Source organism: Ornithorhynchus anatinus, chromosome 18 (genome assembly GCF_004115215.2).
Source record: "Ornithorhynchus anatinus isolate Pmale09 chromosome 18, mOrnAna1.pri.v4, whole genome shotgun sequence".
NCBI classification, from domain to species: domain Eukaryota; kingdom Metazoa; phylum Chordata; class Mammalia; order Monotremata; family Ornithorhynchidae; genus Ornithorhynchus; species Ornithorhynchus anatinus.
The window spans coordinates 7976534-7998866 of NC_041745.1; the positions used below are offsets into that span (position 1 = coordinate 7976534).

Below are 22333 nucleotides of genomic sequence, written 5' to 3' on the forward strand. Positions count from 1 at the left end.
GCGAGTGCCTTTCCTGCCTTTTTGGGAAAACCGGGGGGAAACAGTAGTGGCCCTTCCCCAGCTAGACGGACCAGAGCTGGAAAAAGGCATCTGCGGGCAGCTGAGCTTCATCCCAACTACCGTGCTACAAACACTAGGTAGGGTTTTACTCAACCCTGCAGTCCTTGGAGATGATTAGAGGGATCCCAATTTGAATTCTGTCTAGCCTCAGACAATTTTAAGAAGCAGCTTGGCCTAGGGGAAAGAACACTTGCTTGAAAGTCAAAGCGCCCGAGTTCTATTCCTTGCTCTGCCACTTACCTGCTTTTTGACCTTGGGCAAGTCACTCAATTCCCATTTTAACAGAGAAGTTAAATGCCTGTTCTCCACCTTAGACTGTGAGCCCCATATGCCCCATGGGGCATGTGACTGTGCCCAACCTGATTATCTGGACCTACCCCAGTGCTTATTACAGTGCCTGGCGCACAGTAAGCCCTTAGCAAACAGCACAATCGTTATTACTATTGATTTTCCCAGGCCATTTTATTCCTTCTATTATAGCTCGCCTCAGGATTAGTGTTTATTTTTTCCCCCTCTACAGCTCTAAGGAGTTCAAGAGTACACACAGCAAGCATTCAGTCAGTGCAGTTGATTGAAAAGAGAATGCAAGTGATGGAGTGTAGGTTAAATATCCATAACTTATGGATATAAATTTTGGCTAAATATCTGTAATTTTATTTATATGTCTGTCTTCCCCTCTAAGAGTGTAGGCTCATTGTGGGCAGAGAACATATCTATCAACTCTGTGGTATTATACTCTCCCAAGCGCTTTAGTACAGATCTCTGCACACAATAAGGCCTCGATAAATGCCATTGATTGATTGTGACCTCTACAGGCGATAAACTGTTTTTCAGGGCTTTGGTGAGAGGCAGATGCAAGGTTTCCATCATTCTGATGGTAAGACTATGCCTTCTTTTATTTTATAAAGCGCTCCGGAAGGCTGTATAGCTCTGAATTGGCTATAAGGGGCAGGGAGAGGTCGGGCATAAAACCTTTCCAAGACCCAAGAGGTCTCCCTGTTACATGGGAGTGGAGTGGTAGCAGTTGTCATCTCCGCCTCTGTTCCCGTGCTCCAAGGGGAGTTTGCTGCCAGTTCTTTCCGTGAAAGCATCAAGAAAACTCAGCGGTCCAGGATCCGGGGACTGACCTACATAGCATTCTGCAAGCTCCCATGTTCCCTCCTTCCCAGCGGGAAACCGGGAAGGGAGAGCAGCTGGCTCAGAGGCTCGCTGATGGCTCTCATTACCTGTGCGGCCGTGGGGGCTCGGGCACGACCGGGGGCAGAAGGAGGTGGAGGTTGGGAGGGGAGAGGGTTAGGGCACGAGGCGCAGGGGCAGAGCTAGAGGGGAGCAAGACAGACGGGAAGAGCAGAGGGGCAAGCCCTTCCCCTTAACTCACATGTCTCCTTTCCCTGTCCCCCTCCCTCCTGCAGCTGTGCCTCTCCTGGCCGGTACTGAAAATTCTCGGATCTAAAACCCTGGTCTCCTGATTCCCAGAGCGGTGCTCCGTCCGCTGGAACAATCACCTCACGCTATGAAGCTTTTCGCCCCCGTGAACTCTGCCTCTCAGTACCTGCTACGGATAAAGCAGCTGCAACCTAGAGCAAAGCTCCATGGGATTGATACCAGGATAAATCAGGCCTGCGAATGGGAGGACCTTCTAGACTGTGAGCTCGATGTTGGGTAGGGATTGTCTCTATCTGTTGCCGAATTGTACTTTCTAAGCGCTTAGTACAGTGCTCTGCACACAGTAAGTGCTCAATAAATGATTGAACGAATGAGGACCTGAGTTCTAATACCAACTCAGCTACCTGCCTGACGTGTGATTTTAGACAGGCTATTTAACTTCTGTGCCTCTCTTTCCTCATCTGTAAAAGTAAGGTAAAATAAAATCTGTAAAGTCTCCTAAGACTACAAGCCCCCATAGAGACAGGGACTGTGTCTGACCTGATTATCTTGTATCGATCCCCAGCGCTTAGTACAGTTTTTGGCACATATTAAACATTTAGCAAAGACCATAAGTATTACAATTGCTACTTGGAAGCTCCTGAGAAGACTCTTGGGTGTGGTTAATCAGTGTAAAGATCCACAAAGAAACTGAAACTACGAACTGGGCAGCTCTTCTCAAGGAGCCACTGGCACTGAGAAATTACTAATAATGACTGCGATATTTGATAAGCCCTTGCTATATGCCAAGCACTGTGGTAGAAATAATACAATCAGATCAGAAACAGTCCCTGACTTACAGTCTGCAGCAGAGGAAGAACAGGCATCGTATCCCCATTTTAGAGATAAGGAAACTGAAGACAGAAACTCTAAATGATTTGCCCAAGGTCACAGCAGGCAAGTGGAAGAGCAGGAATTAGAACACAAGTCTCCTGACTTCCAGCCCTGTGATCTTTCTGGTAGGCCCCAAACTGCTTCTCCACAAACTCTGGGGAGAGAGGATTCATTTCTGACCCCAATGAGGTATCCGCCTGTCGTCATGCAGGTAACGAAGCGGCAGCCTGAATGAAGCATACGTCCGCTTGCCCTCCCTCGCCTGGAGTTTCAGCACGAATGAAAATCTGTTCAGTTTCTGTAACTGCTGCCGGAGTCCCCCGTTCCCACTTCATTACGTGGCTGTTCCTCCAGGGAAAGAACGCTCCAGAAACGTTGCTTTCACTGAGCTATATCCCAGAGCAGCAGGAGCCCAAGTGGCCCGTGACAGGCGAGCAGACTGCCTGACTGACGCAGTTCCCGTGCCCAGCCACCTGCTGGGAAGAGTGATTGATATCTGAGGAGATGGGCTGCTCTGCCAGCGGGAGCCTGCGGTCCCCGCCAGCCACAGACCATGTAATCCCCCCCCTCCCCCCCGTTAAGTGCCAGTTTAAGAAATTTGTGGCCACTCATCATCATCATCAATGGTATTTACTGAGCGCTTACTATTTGATACAGTCCCCGTCCCACATGGGGCTCACACTCTTAATCTCTATTTTTTGCAGTTGAGGTAACTGAAGCACAGAGAAGTTAAGTGACTTTCCCAAGGTCACAGAGACAAGTGGCAGAACTATGATTAGCGAAAGAGCATGCCTAGAGGAAACAGCACAGGCTTGGGAGTCAGGGGTTGTGGGTTCTAATCCCGGTTTGACCACTTGTCTGCTGTGACCTTGGGCAAGTCAATTCTTTTCTCTGGGCCTGTTTCCTTATCTGTAAAATGGGGATTAAGACTGTGAGCCCCACATGGGACAAGCTCATTACCTTGTAACTACCCCAGTGTTTAGAACAGTGCTTGGCACATAGTAAGTGCTAAACAAATACCATTATTATTATAGCATCCTGACTTCCAGGCCTGTGCCCTTCCCACTAGGCCATGCTGCTTTCCATCTGGGTCAAAGAGGACTTAACTGGTAGGGTGGCGGGGGGCTGGGAGGGAGAAGGGGGGAAGATATTAACTGTGGCTGACAAGACCAGTATGAAACCAGCAAACCCTTCCGTGTAGGACTGGCTTGAGACTGAGCTAGTGAGGCAATCACCTCAGGGTGCACAGACAGAGAGATCGATAACGGGGCAGGGAGTGGTGGTTAGAGATATGAATGCCTCCACCATTCAGAAGTGGCAGGGGCCCGGAAAGGGAACACAGTGGTTCTGGAGCAAGTGGGGAGGGTCCACTCCTCTGACTCCTTAAAATGAAGCCCTCTAGGACTTCTATTTAATACCATTAATGTCCCAAAGTAATGGCATCCTACAGAATTCTGTGTGAGCACACAGTTTAACAGAATGGGGATGTGTGGGAAATTTTTCCCTGGTTCTGAGCAGTGTGAGCCGCACATGGGACAGGGGCTGTGTCCAACCCGATTTGTTTGTATTCATCCCAGCGCTTAGTACAGTGCCGGGCACATAGAAAGCGCTTAAATAGCACGGTTGTTGTTATTAAGTAAAGTTGGTCCTTTGCTAGGTTATTAATAATACTGTGTGGCATTTGTTAAGCAATTACAACGTTCCTAACACAATACAAAGTGCTGGGGTAGCAACAAGATAATCAGATCGGACACAGTCCCTTGCCCACAAGATGCTCACAGTTTATGGAGGGAGAACAAGTATTGAATCTTCATTTTACAGATGAGGAAACTGAGATCCAGAGAAACTGTCACTTGCCCAAGGATACACAGCAGGAAAGTAGCAGTGGCAAGATCCTAACCCAGGTCCACTGACTCAGGCCTGTGTTCTTTCCACTAGACCCACATTTATTTTTTTAGTGGTATTTAAGCACCTACTATGTACCAGGCTAACTTGGTTTCCCAGCAGTCCACCCAGAACAGTTGGAGCAAGGACTGTTAAAACTCCAGCATGACCAAGAGGCCCACTTGCCCCTCCAGGGGTGATCCGATTTAGTTCCTTGATGAGGGCAGGGAATGTGTCTTTTGTTGTACTGTGTACTCTCCTAAGTGCTTAGCACGGTGCTCAATGAATAAGATTGAATGAATGAATAGTAGAAGAGAGTCCAGTGACACCAAGATCTGCCCTGAAAAAGCCTGCAATCACCTTTTCTGTGGCTGACAAGTCTAGTGATAGTTGCCTCAGAAAAATGGATTGTAATGAGCTGCCAATCTTCAGTTCTCGGAAATCAAATGAACAAGTGAAGAAGAGCCACGAGGCCGTTTCTCCAACAGGACTGTGATCGCCTATGTTCGAGCTGTCATTCAGCCTGGGCCCTCACCAGTACTGACGCTTCATAATATTCCTCTTGTTCCTAGCGCTCCCTTCCTTGCCCTGTACCTGGTTTAAAAGAATAGTTACAATTCTTCCCTCTATTAGTCACTGCCTGGTGACTCACCACTGCAGTCAGTGAAGCTTTACAATCCTGCAATTATTTTTCCTGCTGACTTTTTAAAAACAAAAAGCCCTCAAATGTGCCAGCTAGGTCCTGTTCCGGTTTTATTTTTAACTCTCGAAGAAATGGCATTGATTGCTGTCCCTTGGGCATCTACAGTCGACGCTTCCCTGCAAATAAGTCTCATTGACCACATTTGCTTTCCTGAGGGAAAAGCTGCCCTGTCCAAAACTACTTTCCAACAGTCGACTTTCTATTAGCAAGAGAAGGATGCACCTTCTCTTCTTGACCCATTGCTGACAGTGCTGTCTGTTTCAGCACAGTTTAGCTGGCAGCTCTATTTGAAATAATGAATGGATGATTGTGCTGCAGGAATTCTTAGATTTTACTCCTGTGCAGTAGAGTTTGGGCAGGGGCTGGGTGGGCTCTCTTCTCCACCCATCGTACCAAATTTGACTGGGTGAGGAAGCTTCTCCTCAGAGGTAGCTAGACTTTGGCAGGCCATTAGGTACTATCTAAAATCAGTGTGCCCTAGTGGAAAGAGCGTGCACCTGGAAGTCAGAGGACCTGGGTTCTAATCCCAGCTCTGCCATTTGCCTGCTGTGTGACCTTGGCCAAGTCACTTAACTTATCTGGGCCTCAGTTTCCTTAACTGTAAAATGGGGATTTAATACCTGTCCTCCTTACTAATTAGACTGTGAGCCTTAATTAGACTGGGGGACAGGAATTGCACCCGATCTGGTTAACTTGTATCTACCCCAGGGCTTAGAACAGTGCTTCACAAAATGTTAGTGCTTATGAAATTGCAAAAATAATGATACTGTTTGATAAGCCTAAGTCAGTGTTGCCCTGTCATTCATTATCAAGGAGGGGGGTTGGGGGGAAACAGCCCACCACCTTGTGCTGCACTTCCTAGAATGTAAACCCTTTGAGGGCAGGTACTGTGCCTACTTGCTCTCTTGAACGGTGCTCTGCATCCAAGAAGTGAAGGGAAGCAGCATGGCCTACTGGAAAGAGCACAGGTCTGGGAGCCAGAGACCTGGGTTCTAATCCCAGTTCCACTACCTGTCTGCCATGTGACCTTGGACAAGTCACTTAGCTTCTCTGTGCCTCTGCAAAATGGGATCTGAAACCTGTGTTCCCTTCCATGTGGGACCTGATTTTCTGGTACCTACCCCAACGCTTAGTACAGTGCTAGGGACATAGTAAGCACTTAACAAAAACCATTATTATTATTAGGAAGTGCTCAATAAATACCACACTGGTTGTACTTTCCCAAGACTAAGTACAGTGCTTTGCACCCAGATGGCACTTAGTAAATGCCACATTGATTAAATTGACTAATCTACTTGGTCAAGGTGAATCCACCCACCGGGGTGGCTGATGTTGTAATGCCAGACCCCATTTGTTCGCAAAGAAAATTGGTAGACGGCACATACAGAGCTGGGGAAATCCAGGATGGAGCAATGCCTTTTTGAGGCTTGGAACAGACGTCCGAGCCCAGACCTCAACTGTTTTGAGGCTTGGGACAGACGTCCGAGCCCAGACCTCAACTGTGTTCTCTGGAATTTCGCTTACATTCGGGTTTAATCCATTTCACAAGTTCCTGCCGGTCAGACTGACTTTTCTTTGGTACAACTTTCACAGCCTAAAGCAGGGCTCGGCACCCAGTGGACGTAAATAAATACTTCTGACTGGTGCCCGAGTAGTTCCTGCGGGATTGCAAACTCCTTGAAGGGCAGGCAACGGGCTCTCTTTATACAATGTTCTGTAATAATAATAATAATAATAATGATGGTATTTAAGTGCTTACTATGTGCCAGGCACTGTACTAAGCCCTGGAGGTGGATACAAGCAAATCAGGTTGGACACAGTCCCTGTCCCTCATGGGGCTCACAGTCTTAATCCCCATTTTACAGATGAGGTAACAGAGGCACAGAGAAGTGCAGTGACTTTCCCAAGGCCACACAGCTGACAAGCTGAAGCCGGAATTAGAACCCATAACTTGACTCCCAGGCCCATGTTCTATCCACTATACCATGCCACTTCTCCAGAAGGCATCTAGAAAGTACACAGAAGGCACTCAATAAATACCAGTGATTGAGCGGGAGAGGCGAAGTCAGCTCCTCTTGTTACAAACCAACTTAAATGGAAATTTATGGACTAGAGAGAAATTTAAAAAAAAACAACAAAACTTCTCCTTGACTCACTAAATTCCAGTCCATTAGCTCCATTTTCATATGGGATGGGGACTGTGACCAACCTGATCATCTTTACTTACCCCCAGCACTCAGAATAGTGCCTGACACATAATAAGCACTTAACAAATACCCTCATTATTAATGTAAGGAGCTACTGGGAGAAAATTGGGGCGGGGGGCAGTAAAAAATGGAGAGAAAGGAGGGGTCAGAATGGTTTTCTGAAAGGGCTTGTTTGAGAGGTACTTTGAGAGTCTGTTTCCACATTAGGCTGTTGATTTTGAGCCTGTCTTGCTCTCTCTTAGAAGCCATTTAGGAGGAAGGACTTATTTTTTTTTAATGGTATTTGTTAAGAGTATTACGTGCCGGGCAGTGTACTAAGAGCTGAGGTAGACAAAAGCTAATCAGGTTGGATGCAGTCCAAGTCCCACATCAATCAATCAGTGGCATTTATCGAGTGCTAACTGTGGGCTGACTACTGTACTAAGTGCTTGGGAGAACACAATACAGAACAGAATATATTCCCTGCCCTCAACAAACTACAGTCTAGAGCCAAATGGGGCTCACTGTCTTAATTCCCATTTTACAGATGAGGTTGCCCAAAGTCACAGAGCAGACAAAAGGTGGAGCCATGGTCCTTCTGAATTCATGCATTCATTCAATAGTATTTATTGAGCACTTACTATGTGCAGAGCACTGGACTAAGCACTTGGAATGTACAATTCGGCAACAGATAGAGACAATCCCTGAACAGTAACGGGCTCACAGTCTAAACGACGGGCTCACAGTCTAATCCCAGGCCTATGCTCTAAAGGTATTTTTTGACCTTGACTTGACCTAAGGATTTTAGTCAGTTAACAAGGTGCTAAAAAGCAGAATGGGCTTGCCCACTGATCTGTAGGATTAGTTGCATTGGTGGGGGGCTCCTAACCTCTTCCCCCCACTTGCCCCTCCACTCCCCCCGCACACACACACTTCACCCCATTCACACACACCGCCCCTCCAGTGATGTCACCAATGCTCAGGCCTCAGCCTCTTGCCAGTCTGGGAATTTACCCAACCTGCAGAGTGCAGGGAGCCTATCTCGGAAAATAAGGCAGTAATTTCCACACAGATGACAAGGACAGAATTAATGCCTTGGCCTTGGGATCTGGGTAAGGAAGAATTCCTACCCTAGATTAAATACAAAATGAAACAAGCCAAAATGTCAGCATAAACCCTGTTAAAAGATAAAGGGTTGCCCCGGTCAGTCTTGTCTTTTAACCTTGTGAACCCTTTGAAGGCAAAGCAATGTGTATGGGCTCTGTGATTCATTAACAGAGGTAAGGTTAGACCTTCTCCTGTTTGACCAGGGAGCTGGATCCAAGCGGTTCCTTCCTGTCTCTGCAGTTGAACTGTGGCTTTGGTAGGTCCCCATTTTACAGCCATCTCAGATATATGCCGCTGCAGCCACTGATCCATTTGGAAATGTTAAGGCAACTCAAGGGGGCCTGGGTGACCCCCAAGGCCTTGGGATCCCCGTGGAGCAGTGCTTGTCTCCTCTTTTTAGGAGTTTAGGGTGATGGGGTGAAGCCCAGTAGCCTTTGGAAATGCTCCCCTGGACTGAGTCGCTTATGAAGACAACAGATGATCACTGCAAAATGGAAGTGGAGAGGTGATGGGAAAGTAAATGGGGACGTCTCCTCTAGGGAGCAGTCATTTGTCCAGATTCATAAAGGACAGTCTGTTTTTCAGCAGGTCTGTCTCCTGTCCAGTATATATAATAGTAAAGGATAATAAAAGTGACTGTGGTATTTGTTAAGCAGGTGCTAAGTGTCCAGCACTATAATAGCCCTGGGGTAGCTACAATCAGATCAGGCATAGTCCTTGCCCTACATGGGGCTTTGTGGTTGGTAGTTTCATTTCTTAGCTCCTGGCTACTATTTAGGTCCTGTAAATTTCTGTGGAGACTAGCCTCAGCTCCCTCTGGGACCCTAAAGCTCTTCCACCCACTCACTTGGAGACCTGCTGTGAATCATCAGTGGGGGTGACCATGAAATCTGCAAACTGGCTGTGTAGGGAGTAGTGACAGTGGGATGCCTGGGAATGTAAGGGAAGTGCAAGGAGAAAGGAGATTCGCTGGGACTTTTTATTTCCCCCAAGGCCTTTTCAAGAAACACAAGGGCTTTTACAAAAAACAATCAGTCAACGGTATTTTCCACTTGCAGAGGATTGCATTAAGCGCCTGGGAGAGTACAATACAGCAGAGTTGGTAGACCCAATCCCTGGCCTCAAGTAGTTTACAAAAAAAAGCCTCAGGGTTTTCACAAGTCTCTCTGTGGGAGGAGAGGAAAGTTTGTGGACTCTCCTGTGTGATTCCTCTTTCTCCCCTTCACACCTATGTATCACAGATTCCACAGTAATTATTAGTATTCTCCAGACAAGTCCAAAGTGTAAGTTCAGCTCCCTTCCTTCCCCTCCTTGGGCATTACCTGTAGCTGTGACTAACACAAACTGATGCCAAAAGAGGCTTATAAAACCTCCCCACCTCCATGGTTTATGGAGACTTTCTACAGCCCAATTCTTGTTAACAACATTAAAGGAATTTGTATTTAATAACTAGGGACTATTTAATTGAAACAATCCTCACACAGTTGCCGCAGGTAAAGAACCAAAAGTGCAGTTTGACAGGAGTGTGCAATACCTTAGGTTAATCCCATTCAATTCAGCGGAGGGCCTGTCCTCGGGAAGCATGGTGTGTTCTAAATTGAGATGATGCTTTCCTTGAGAGTGGAAACTTCTTGTGGGCAGGGAACGTGTCACTTCTTGGTCTTGGACTTTCCAGTTGCTTAGTACAGCACAACCTGTGGATAAATTCTATCATCAGTGGCAACATCTTTGAACACGAAGGTCTTCCCTGCAGTTGTAATTCTTCTGTGCGATTCTCCCCTAACCCAGGGCTTGGTACAATAGTTGGCACACAGTAGGCCTGTAACAAATATTATTATTCAACTCTAACTGCTGTCACTTCTTTCTCCCTCTAGTTTTCTGTTCCTTTCCTCTCCCAGTCTTAATTTTTCTTTTCCTTTTTCAGATGCTCTACTCTCCCTCCTTTTCCTCTTCCGTTATTTCACTTTTACTGTATGTGCAAGTGCTTGTATGTCTGTCTAACCTGTTAAGAGTGTAAGCTCTTTGAGGACAGAGAACAAATCTCTTGTGTCTGTTGTACTTTGCCAAGTGCAGATTGCATAAAAATAATAATAGTATTGGTATTCGTTAAGCATTTACTCTGTGACAAGCACTACAGTAAGGATTGGAGTAGATCCAGGATATTCAGGTCGGACACAATCCCTATCCTAAATGGGGTTCACAGTTTAAAGGAGAGGGAGAACAGAGATTTAGTCCCCACTTTACAGAGCAGTTAAATGATTTTCCCCAAGGCCCGCAGCAGGCAAATTGTGGAACCAGGATCAGAACCCAGGTTCCCTGACTCCCAGGCCCATGCTCTTTCCACAAGACCACGCTGCCTCCGGGGCTGTCCTAGTGTGCAAACTTCAACATGGAGGAGGTCCTCGGCCTCTCCGAAGAGTTAGCCGTGCCGATCGCTTGGTCTCGGCCTCTCTTCTGCGTGATGGTGGTCTGCTAATTCCCGGCATGTCCCTTCCCGCCCACCTTCTGGCCTGGACCTGGAGCCTCAGCCCTGACTCCTGCTTTCGGCCACTGTGGTTATGATAGTGGCAGCAGCAGGGAGCCCAGTGAGAAGCAGAATGACAGTAACAGGAGGAGATGTGTGAAACCATGGCCCCTACCACTGTGCCCGCCTCCAACAACTGACTTTACGTTCTCACTTCTGCCTGCTGCTTTTGGAGTTGTGTTTCAGTCAGTTGTGGCAGGTGCTTGGTAAGCTCTGAGCCTGGGAAATGGGGGTCGGGGTCGGGGTGGTAGCAACGCAAGTTTCTCTTCTTAGCTCCCTCTGCTACTGTTCCAGTGTGCATCCAGAATGCCTGCTTGGGGGAGAGAAAGGAAGGAAGACAGGTGTGTAGTGGTCCCTGTGTGTGGTTGGGTGGTATTTCTTTTACTGGCCCCTTAAGCTTGGCTTATATATAACTAGCTTATATTTAGCTTGATGCTGCATGTCAATGAATCAGTGGAATTTACTGAGCATTTACTGTGTGCAAAGTATGTACTAAGAGCTTGGGGAAGTACAACACGGTCGATAGACACGTTCCCTGCTCACAGTGAGTTTACATATGGTAGATGTGCCTAGTTGAGGTATAATTCCTTGGTATCATTTTCAAAGGACTAATTTTCTAGTTGAAATCTTTATTAAACCCTATGTCCAACTCCTTGAGCTGTCCTTCAGTGTCGGGAAGCAGCATGGCCTAGTGGTTAGAACACAGGCCTGGGCGTCAAGAAGGTCATGGGCGCTAATCCCAGCTACGCCACGTCTGCTGTGTGGCCTTGGGCAATTCACTTAACTTCCCTGTGCCTCAGTTACCTCCTCTGTAAAATGGGGATTTTAGACTGTGGGCCCACGTGGGACAGGGACTGCATCCAACCTGATTAGCTTTTATCTACCCCAGAGCTTGGTATAGTGCTTGGCCCATAGTTACCGCTTAACAAATACCATAATTATTATTTCAGTGGCAGGATGAGATGACAGTCAATAACGACAGTCTCCCTACATTAAAGTAAGCCACGCATCCCGGGGAGCACTTGAGGAGCAGGAGACCCTGACAGCTGTTGTATGGGGAGCCGAAAATGGGAAACCCAAATCAGTGATTTTAAGGAAACAGTAAAACAGTCTTCTGAAAACTGGGAACCAATTGTCACAGATGGGCAATTTTTGAGCAGAAGCTTTGTAAGGATCCAGTGAAGAGGAGCCACATGTGGAAACAGCATCAAGGTCTGCCAACAACAAACATGTCGGCACAACAAGAGACAGCCTTCGTGTCCACCATGTGGTAGGCCATCTGGGTCTCCCGTTGGCCTTGAGGCGAAAATGTATAGCACGAGGAGTGGGATCTTTTACTAAAGAGGAGTGTTCTCTCCCTGGCTGTATATATCAAAAAGGATGATCACGTTCAGTTCGGCGAATTGACTAGGCAAATGCAGAATGGATTGCCTCTGGCCAGCCCAAATTGAACAGTGGCTAAAAACTCAGTGCTTACCATTCTTCAAGTCTGGACAACTGCACGTTCGCGCATTAGACATGCACGGTGCACGGAGCCGCCACTCGATGTGTCATTAACGTATTTCTCATCACGCACCGTGTGTGGATGGGAAACAGCGAGTTGCCCTTTGAGAAACACACAGGATCCTGTAAAAGTATACGCAGTCTTTGAGAGAAAGTGGAAAATGCAGCATTCAGGTCCTCTACGTGACCGTGACTGCGGGTTGAGATGTGTGTGTGTGTGCTGTCGAGTTCGTAGGTGGGAGTGAAGGTGCACGCACGGGGGGTGAGGGGTTGTTGGAGAACGGGTAACCCCGCGGGCTGGCAGAGCTGTCCCCATCTCCCCCCGCCCCCTGTCAGTCCTTAAATTGGAGCCGGGGCCGCGCTAAAGCGGGGAGGAGGAGAGGGAGGAAGGAAGAGGAGGAGTTTGCTGCTGCACGGGCCGCTGTGCCGGTTGGGAGCGCACGTGTGGGTCCTGGGCCGAGCCCAGCGGGAGGAAGAGGAGGAAAGAAGGAAAAGGAGGAGGCTGCTGTGGCTTGTTCCAGGCCGTGCTGGCTCCGTGCAGACGCCGTGCAGACGTCGCGGCCCCTCCGCTGGCCTCCGGCTCCGTCTGCTCATCCGCTCGCAGCGGTTGCAGGGGTGCCAGCTGCAGCAACAAGAGCAGCAGCAGCGGCCACCGCCTCCTCCTCCGCGGCTCCCGCAGCTCCTCCCTTCCGGCGTTGGCCTTGGCCGGGCCCCGCCTCCGGCCTGCGGGAGGGACGGCGGAGGGAGGTGGTCAGGTCGGCGCGGCGGCTCGGTGAGGCCTGCCCGTGTGTCCGGCGCCGGGGTGGCCCTGCGGGCCGGAGGGCGGCGGCGGGCGGCATGGGGGAGGACGAGTGCAGGGTCCTGTCCATCCAGAGCCACGTTGTCAGGGGCTACGTGGGAAACCGGGCGGCCGCTTTCCCCCTGCAGGTACGGACTGGGCCCAAGCCGGGTGCGCGATCGCGGGGGGCGGGTGTCTGTGTCTGTGTGTGTTGCACACGCACGCACAACCTTCCCCGGACGCTTGGCTTCCACCGCCCCGACCCTTAGTTACCCCCCTGGGGCAGGGCCGCTTGGGGTGATCGCCCTGAAGCGGTGCCCTGCAGGCACCTGTGCCCCCCTCGCCCCCGGGCCGTGCCCCTGCCCCGGGGAGGGTCGGCGGGGCCGGGTGACGTGGGAGGGGGATTTGCCCCCCACCCCCGAGCTGTGCAGCGGCTTTCCTGGAAGCGGCCGGGCTGCTTCCCGGAGCCCCGGGAGCCGGCGAGGATCCAGCTCCTCTCAGCTCCGCGCCCTCGACTGGAAATGTTTGGCCGCGGGGCAGGCAAGGAGGAAGAAAATAAGCAAGCAAGCAAGGGATGACCGAGGGAGTGGATGGCAAAAAAGCGAGAGCTGGGCTTTTCTGGCCGATCCGCAGCCACCCGTCAAACCCGGGGCGGGGGGCCACGAAGCGCAGCCTGGACGTGATTTGGAATAATTCCCCCTGGTATTTCTCCAGAGCTGGGATAAATGCAATGACATCAGTCACTGCTCCTGTCCCACGTGGGGCTCACCGTCGGAACGGGGCATCCCCTTTTGTACAGATGAGGAAACCGAGGCACAGAGAGCCTGACTCCCTTGAACAAGGTCACACGGCGGGCGGTTGGCGGACCCGGGATTGGAACCCGGGTCCCCCGACTCCTAGCCGTGCGTGCCATCCGAAGGGAGAAGTATTCAGTAGTATTTACTGAGTGATGACTGTGTGCAGAGCACCGAACTGAGCACCTGGAAGAACACCACTTTGTGTATCGATGTAGCTGGGTTACCTCTGGTACAGAATAAGCGCTGAACAAACACCGCCGTTATTGTCAGTGATAGGGCGGGCACATTCCTAACATTTGCCCCCCTTCCACTTCGAAATGCTAACCAGCTGACTCTGAGCAGAAAGTTTTGTTTTTTAATCCCGTTTCAGAGATTAAATACTTCGCTGCAGGAGGAACCTTGGCTGAAACACAAGAAGACCTAAGAACAATTACTACTGCCCTTAGTTTGTTTATCTTTTGAGGTGAGGGAAGCAGCCCGGCAGAGAGGAAAGAGCCCTGGCTTGGGAATCAGAGAACCAGTCCTGGCTTTGCCACTTGGCCTCTGTGTGACTTTGGGTCACTTGGGTTCTCTGTGCCTCAGTTTCCTCCTCTATAAAATGGAATTAAAATACATGTTCTCCCTCCTACTGTGAGCCCCATGGGGGGACTGGGGCTGAACCTATTATCTTCTCTCTTCCCCAGCGCTTTGTGAAGTGAAAGTGCTTAATAGGTCATATTTATCAAGCATTCAGTCGTCTTTATCGAGCTTTCACTGTGTGCAGAGCACTGTACTAAGTGCTTGGGAGAGTACTACAGATAGCACAGTTATGAAAAAGATGTGGAGGTAAAATAGACACAGCTGGGGGCTCAGTATAGGGTCCAGTTTATCACAAAGCCATGTGCTCTACCAAAATGGGAATTTGTCTAATGACACCAAAGAACAAGAGCGAAGTCCAGGAACTCTGTGTTTCCACCAGAGTCACCGTGCTTTAGCTTTTTTTGTGTGGGGAAGGAAGAGCTATTATTTGGCTGTAAGCAGATTGCATCAAATAAAACATAGAGGAAGAAACACTGTGAAGAAATTATTAAGCTCGAGAGCTTCAATTTTGATGGGACTGCACGGTCGTGGCCTTGCTCCAGCAGGCCTGGACCAAAATTTCTGATACTGAACTGAAAATATTTGTGAGGTTGGGAGGAGCAGGGTGGAGTGGAGAATATGAATTTTCCCTCTGAGAGGCCCCATGCAGCGATGCACTCAGAACTAACTGTACATTCCTTTTTCCTTCTGGGATAGTGAGGAAGCCAAGAATAACAAAACCACCACAAAAAAATCTATCCTTTTGTACAACCAGAGAGGAGCCCGATGAAGTGTAAAATATTGGCACTCTGATTTAATGCGCATATTTTTGACAAAGAGCTGTAGACCAACCAAAAGTAGATGATCAAACTCCAGATAAACTCCTCTCGTCCCTTTTCCTCCTCCCTACCCCACTCAGCCCTCCAAAATAACCAATTGTACATGCCCCAGAGGAGCACTGAAGTTGACCTCTCATTCTATAGAGCCATAATTCCAGAAGAGTTTAATTTCTTGGGAGCCCTAGAAAATATCTAGACAGAATAGGAGGCCACAATTCCAAGGGTTGCTTTTGTTTTCTCCATACTATAAAATTATCAATTCTCCTTAGTAATGGAAGCTACAGATAATTCTGAATCCTCATCCTAAGCATTACATTCAACCTCACTTTATCAGAATGGTTAAACTGAAGGGAAAAATGTGACTTTTAATCTCTTCTCCCTACCCTGTTGTGCAGTGGGTAGAGTAATCATCCCAAAATAATAATTATTATGGTATTTGTTAAGCACGTACTATGTGCCAGGCACTGTACTAAATGCTGGGTGGGTACAAGGAAATCAGGTTGGACATAATCCTGTCCCACGCGGGTCTTACAGTCTCAATCCCCATTTTACAGATGAGATAACTGAGACCCAGAGATGTGAAGTGACTTCCCCAAGATCACACAGCAGACAAGTGGTGGAGCTGGGATCAGAACCCATGACTTTATGACTTCCAAGCCCATGCTCTTACCCACTACCCCACTACACCATGCTGCTTCCCCTGTCCTGGCTAATTATGGGTACCCCAATCTTATCGATCCTTCCGATTCCTCTTGCACATAGGCACGTGTTTTGTTTTCTATCCCTCCTCAGCGCTTGAGTGTCTGTAGGTGCATATTTATTTGAATATTCAATTTTCCTCTGATGCCTCTGCTGGTGAACACTTCCAGGTAGGCAAGAAGTATACCTTGTGCTTCTTTTCTACTTCCCAAGGCACTTGGTAAATTCTGTTACGACTAGTAGTATTGAAATACAGTTCTCAAAAGTTTCTGGGTTGTACCCAAAACTTGTTCCCCTGACTCCCCACAATTAGTCCGTTGGCTTTGTTGAGCACTTACTGTGTGCAGAGCACCATACTAAGCTCTTAGAGTACAGTACAGTTGGTAGATCCTATCCCTGGTATCGAGGACCTTACAGTCTAGTTTACAGTCCTGCCTCCGCCTCTGTTCTGAATCTAGGGCTTTTACTGCAGCTCCAACATGTCACTGCGTAGGTGGTCCCTGCCCTCCAAGATAAGCACAGTTGAGGGCCGGGAGGGAGAGGAGGAGGCTGCCGGAGAAATCTCTCTCCATTTTCTCTCTTGCTCTTTCTCCTTTACTACTGCCAACAGTTTTCTCACCCCAGTCTGGCTCTTGTCCCCTGACTTAGTAGCCCCTGAGACTGGAGACCAGACCACCGGATGCCCAAACGACCGGGGATGTACAAGCAGCAGCAGCACTAGCAGCAGTGTGTGGTCCATTGTGTTGGACTGTAGGAAAAACCTTAAGATACAAAAATAGATAAAGAATAAAGCAAGGAGACTGGGGACATACTCCCTGTCCCAAACAGGGCTCACAGTCTAAGTGGGAGGGAGGTTTTGAACCCCCATTTTACATTTGAGGAAAACTGAGGCACAGAGAGATTTTGACTTATCCAAAATCACACAAGAGACAAGCCCTGAAGCTGGGATCAGAACCCAGGTTTCCTTACTCCCAGTCCTGTTCTCTTTCTACTAGGTCACACTGCTTCCTTGGAACCTGGGTTCTAATCCCAGCTCTGTCACCTGTCTACTCTGTAACGTTAGGCAAGTCATTTAACTTTTATGTGCCTCGGTTTTCTTATCTGTAAAATGGGGAATACCTGTTCCTCGTCCCTCTTAAACTGTGAACTTTGAGGGACAGGGACTGTGTCTAACCCAGTATTTAGAGTAGCTCCTAGCTAATATTGTTACGATTAGGTCTTCTATCTCCCAGGCCCCTAGGCTTGCCAGTAGGCCAGGCTGCTTATAGGAAATCCATCGGTGCCAGAAGATTTGAATTCCTAAAGTGATTGATTGCACGGATGCTCTCTGATTGCACCTTGAGTTATGTTGGTAGGTGAAGTGTGCATTTATAGGAAGCTGCTAGGTCGGGGTCAATCTAACACCAGCCAGCTCTTGGCAACTGACCACAGTTGTTTAGAAAACTAGTCCCTCTAAGCCTAAGAGGATGCAAAGCAAAAAAATCAGGATTCCCTGGCAGTTTATCAGAGGACAGGTGATGGAGCAAATTGGATATGAAATGATCAGAGCTAAAGGATGCCAGTTGTCTCAATGGAGATTTCAAGGCTGCTTGCTTCAGGGCCTGCCAAGATGAGGTTTGTCACCAGCTTTTATTGTTTCCGGAGCCGAGATGACTCTTCTTGGAACACTTCTAGATGCTCTGGAGGGAGCAGTTCTTACTTTCAAGTCGTTGTAAGACCTGGTCAATTGTTTCTAGTGACTCTTTCCTTCTGGCATTTATTAAGCACTTACTGTAGATGGGTTAAGAGCCCCAGGAGGCTGGAAAGAATCCTGACACCCCACCTCAACGCTCTCCAAATTATCTGAAAAGCCTTCCTTTCCTTTTCCCTAGACTGTAAACTCATTGTGGGCAGGGAAGTTGTCTACCAACTCCATTGCATTGTACTCTCCCAAATACTTAGTACAGTGCTCTGCACACAATAAACACTCAATAAATACTATTGATTGATTTCCTTAATAATAATAATGCTATGTAGCAAGCACTTTTACTAGCTGCCAAGCCCTGTGCTAATTGCTGGGGTAGATACAAGATATTCAGGCTGGCTGTAGGGCTTAAAGTCTGAGAGGGAGGGAGAACCAGTCTCTCATTTTGTCCTCATTTGACAGATGAGGAAATTGAGGAACAGAGATGTTGAGTAACCTGCGCAAGGGTACACAGCAGGCCAGGGGCAGAGCTGGAATTAGAACCTTGTGTTTCCTGATTCCCATCCCCTACTCTTTCCACTGAGGCCACGCTGCCTCACGCAACCTTTCTTGATAAAGGGTTTAGATCATCTTTATAGTCAGCATGACCTAATGTCCTTTTCCTTCTGAGGATGATTTCAGTGGTCAGAAGCCTTCTAGGTGATAAGGGTTAAATGATCATTTGGCAAATAGATACACTTCTGCAGTAATGGCTTCCTTCGCTGTGACCCCAGGCCTAGTCAGTTCCACTGGTGACATACAGGGCCATTTCTTATGGGTCTAGGTTTGTGTTCACCTAGATCGGGTCCATTTCCTGGATGGTAGAAAGTAGAGTGCTTTGTACACAAGCAGTGCTCGATAAGTAAGATTAAATGAATGAATGAAAGGTGGTCCCAGTTCCACCTGAGGCAAGGCTCTCCCTCCCTGTCCTCTGATTGTGGTTTTTGTGGTAATGGCGGCAGCCCCGCTGTGCAGTAGCCCCGCTGTAGGGGGTCAGAGGTCCTCACATAACGGGAGATCTGAGCGGGCAAAGCGTAGCCTAGAATAACAAGCCAGGAGTCCCAGCTCTGCCGCTCATCTGCTGTGTGGTGTGGAAAAGTTCCTTAGCCTCTCTGGGTCTGAATTTCCTCATGAAAATGGGACTCAATCACTGGTATTAGCTGAGTGCTTATGTGCAGAGCACTATACTGCGCCTTCGGGAGAGTACAGTATAGCAGAGTCAGCAGGTACAATCCCTGCTCACAATGAGCTTACAGTTTAGAGGGGAATGAGATGGCTCGTGAATCCTGTGTGGGAGAGGGACTGTGTTTGCTGTCATAAGTTTCTGCCTATGGCATCACATAGTACAAGCAGTGCTTAATCGATGTCATTGTTATTAAAATGATCAAAAACAATCTCCTCCCCAGCTTACCCCCACCCCCAAACTGCTGCATGGAAATTCCTGATCAGATCTGAAAGCCCCATCAAGGGTTCAGTGCAGCAAGTCTGTCAATCAGTCAGCAGTATTTTTTGAGCATCTGCTGGGTGCAGAGTACTGCTCTAAGCGCTTGGAAGAGTACAATAGAGGTAATAGCGAGGGTCCCTCCCCACAAGGGACATATCTGACATTCTCATGTTATGACGGAAATTTATAGCCACTACAGTTCCCCCATTGCCTTTCCTTTTCCTCCCTATCTCCCCCTGAAAATACCCTGGAACAAGTTAGGAGAGAACCTGCAGAGATTAGAAGGAAAGCAGTTGAGGGGAAGGGGAAATTGTTCTTTCCTTAGCTATAGGGTTGGCTGCATCCTGGAATCTCCTCGCTTCCCCACTCCCCCAGCCCCTGCAGAAGAAGCTTACTGGGCCACCGGGATTCATCAGATGAGGAGCAGGAACGCCATATTCAAAGGAAGATCAGCCAGTGCTGCATCTAATTGTTAGCTCTGCTGATGTCGATGTGACACGGTGGAAAGGAACGATGGCTTTCTGCGTCATCCAGAGAGAGGGTCCGGAGATGGGGATGATTTCTCCACGAAATGTCTGACCAGCGGGGATGGCCTGACTGTGGGAAGTGAGTCTAGGGAAGAAGGAAACAGCTGGCAGGGAAATCAGGCAGAGGCGTGTGGGGGCCCATCGATCCAGGGTAGGAATAATAGACTGGACCGGCCATTTTAGGGTGCCAAGAACCGGAACTGAGTGTCTTGCTTGGGTTCCTGCTGCAATATTACTCTTTCTGGAGGGTGGGCGAACACTGTGAAAAATGCATTTTCCTCCATTTGCTAGAGACCTAATTACTACAGATGTGTTTTCCCCAATCATATCACGGGGGAAACGGGGAATTAAATGCCATTTGGAAGCAGTTGCACTTCCCTGCACGAGAAAAAAATCTACCCTGCTCTTTCTCCTTCCGGAAGCGTCATTATGTTCCGATTGTTTTGAACGATCCAAGGTGAGCAGCTTTAGCTGAGTGCCAGCTGTGGGGGGAAAGAAAGGAGTTGCTTTTGGGATCCCAGAATCGTTGCACCTTTTGTGGTGGAACATGCTCCCAGAAACAGAAGATTCTCTATCCTTAAAGTGGGGTGCTTTCTGACAGGAACTGGAAATCAATCTCATTGGCTCTGATGTAAGCACCCACTTGGTTTCTTGGCATTTTGAACTCTCAGATGAGTGGAGCTTCCCTCAAGGGAGGCCTAGTGGAGAGACTCCTGTCAGAACACCTGGATTTGAGCGCCATGTCTGCCACCGGCCTACTGGATCACCGTGGCCAAATCACATAAGCTGTGTGGGCCTCAATTTCCTTATCTGGAAAAAGGGGACAAAATCCCTGCTCTCCTTGCCTCTCTAATTGGGTTCTGGGTGGGTCAGGATACTGTGTCTGACAATAATAATAACGTAGTATTAATTGTTTACTATGTGCAAAGCATTGTTCTTTGCACTGGGGTAGAGGCGATAATCAGATCGGCAGAATCCCAGTCTCCATGGGGAGGAACAGGTACTTAATCCCCATTTCCTAAATGAGGAAACAGAGCGAAGTGAAGTGAATTGCCCAGGTCACACAGGCAACAAGTGATGGAGCCAGGATTAGAACCCAGGTCCCCTGACTCGCAGGCCGGTGCTCTTTCTAGTTAGCCAGGCTGATTCTCATTGATTTTTAAGATTTTTAAAGTCCCCAATAGATGTCATAAAGCTGCCATCTCATTCCTACTTAATTATGTTACAAATGCAGTAACGGGAGAGTTGTGGTGTGTGACTTTGATGGCGGGAGATGAATAGGGTTTATTCTATCTCTCACATTTGCCAGGTTGTAGTAGCACATTCTTATTTTGGTATTGAAATCTAGCTAAAATAACTCCAAGAGATGACGATTTCCGAATTGGCATCAACCGAATTTCACATGTATAATCGTCTCGGGCTATTTTTAAGCCATCCAATATGACTTAACAGACTGTTCTTTTCCACTCGGAATGCCCGAGAATAATAGCACTGTCTCTGGCCACCCTGCTTGGGACCGCGGTGTTTTGCGAAGGGTTTCTCTGGGGAAAATTTCCATTTTTGATCTGATTCTGCCCAAGGCTTCCCTAAATTTAAGTATCGGATGGGCACTGGCCAGGATTGCCTGTAGTTGGGCTCACCCTTAACTCTCGCCTCAGTCCCCGCCAGTTTCCCACTCTCAGCACACCCAGTTAATTGTACTTAGAGCTATTCCAGTCAATCAATTGGTGGCATTTATTGAGCACTTACTGTGTATGGAGCACTATACTAAGCACTAAGCAGCGTGGCCTAGTAGGTAGTGAATGGGCCTGGGAGTCAGAAGGGCCTAGGTTCTAATCCTAGCTCCACCACTTTTCTGCTCTGTGACCTTGGGCAAGTCACTTGACTTCTCTGTGCTTCAGTTACCTCATCTGTAAAATGGGTGCTAAGACTGTTGGGCCCATGTGGGACAGGGACTGGGTCCAACCTGCTTAGCTTCTATCTACCCCAGTGCTTGGAATAGTGCACAATGGTAAGTGCTCAATAAATGCCACTGACTGACTGGCTGTGGTGGACCCAAGCAGTACCAGGGGCTTGGGAGGAGGTAAGGTAGCAGAAAGAGCCCAGGGGCTGGGAGTCCAGAGAGCTGGGTTCTAATATCTCTGGCAGTAAGTAGCCTGCTGTGTAAGCATGGGCAGGCTACTTAACCTCTCTGGGCCTCGGTTTCTTACTATGTAAAATTGGGAATAGGAACTTTGCCCTCTCTCCAGGGAGACTGTGAGAGTGAAATGAGATCCATTATCATGATTAGCATTATCATCATGTTTGTTCAGCATTTATTAGGTGTCAAGCAGTGTACTGCCCGCTGAGGTTAGATACAAGCTCATCAGGTGAGTCACAACCCCTGTCTTGCATGGGGCTCAGCGGCTAAGGAGGGGCTCTCAGGCTACTGGCAGATTGCGCTGGAAAAGTGAAGGTGCTCAACAAGTAACAGGGAGGAATTATTCTTGGAAGGAGGAAGGAAGCACCAGGAAATTGAGCAGCTACCGTCTCTGCCCTCTTGATCTAAAATGGCCCCAAACTCCAGGTTGAGGAAAAAAATGCAGTTTTGCCTGTCTAGATATCCAACCAGGTCCCTGTCGACATCCTCGGTTATCCAGGATTTTAATTCCTCTGGGGCATAAAGGCAGATTTTGTTTAAGTCCCTGTAGGAATAGTTGATTTGAGAGGTTTTCTTGAAAGATATGTCACTCAGGGTGGGAT

General features: G+C 48.3%; 1 protein-coding gene and 1 long non-coding RNA gene across 2 annotated transcripts in view; one reads left to right on the forward strand and one right to left on the reverse strand.

Moving 5' to 3' along the window:
• Positions 1-12206: 12206 nt before the first annotated feature.
• The window catches only part of LOC114805477, a 42641-nt gene continuing 32514 nt past the window's right edge, over positions 12207-22333 (reverse strand). The window contains exon 4 of the long non-coding RNA XR_003753457.2: positions 12207-12349. This is a non-coding gene — a long non-coding RNA (uncharacterized LOC114805477). The remainder of the gene's footprint in view (positions 12350-22333) is intronic.
• PDXK (pyridoxal kinase) overlaps positions 12614-22333 on the forward strand; it is a 32655-nt gene continuing 22935 nt past the window's right edge. The window contains exon 1 of the mRNA XM_029046703.2: positions 12614-13153. Within this exon, the coding sequence (XP_028902536.1) occupies positions 13064-13153 (90 nt within the window). The 5' untranslated portion in view covers positions 12614-13063. The remainder of the gene's footprint in view (positions 13154-22333) is intronic.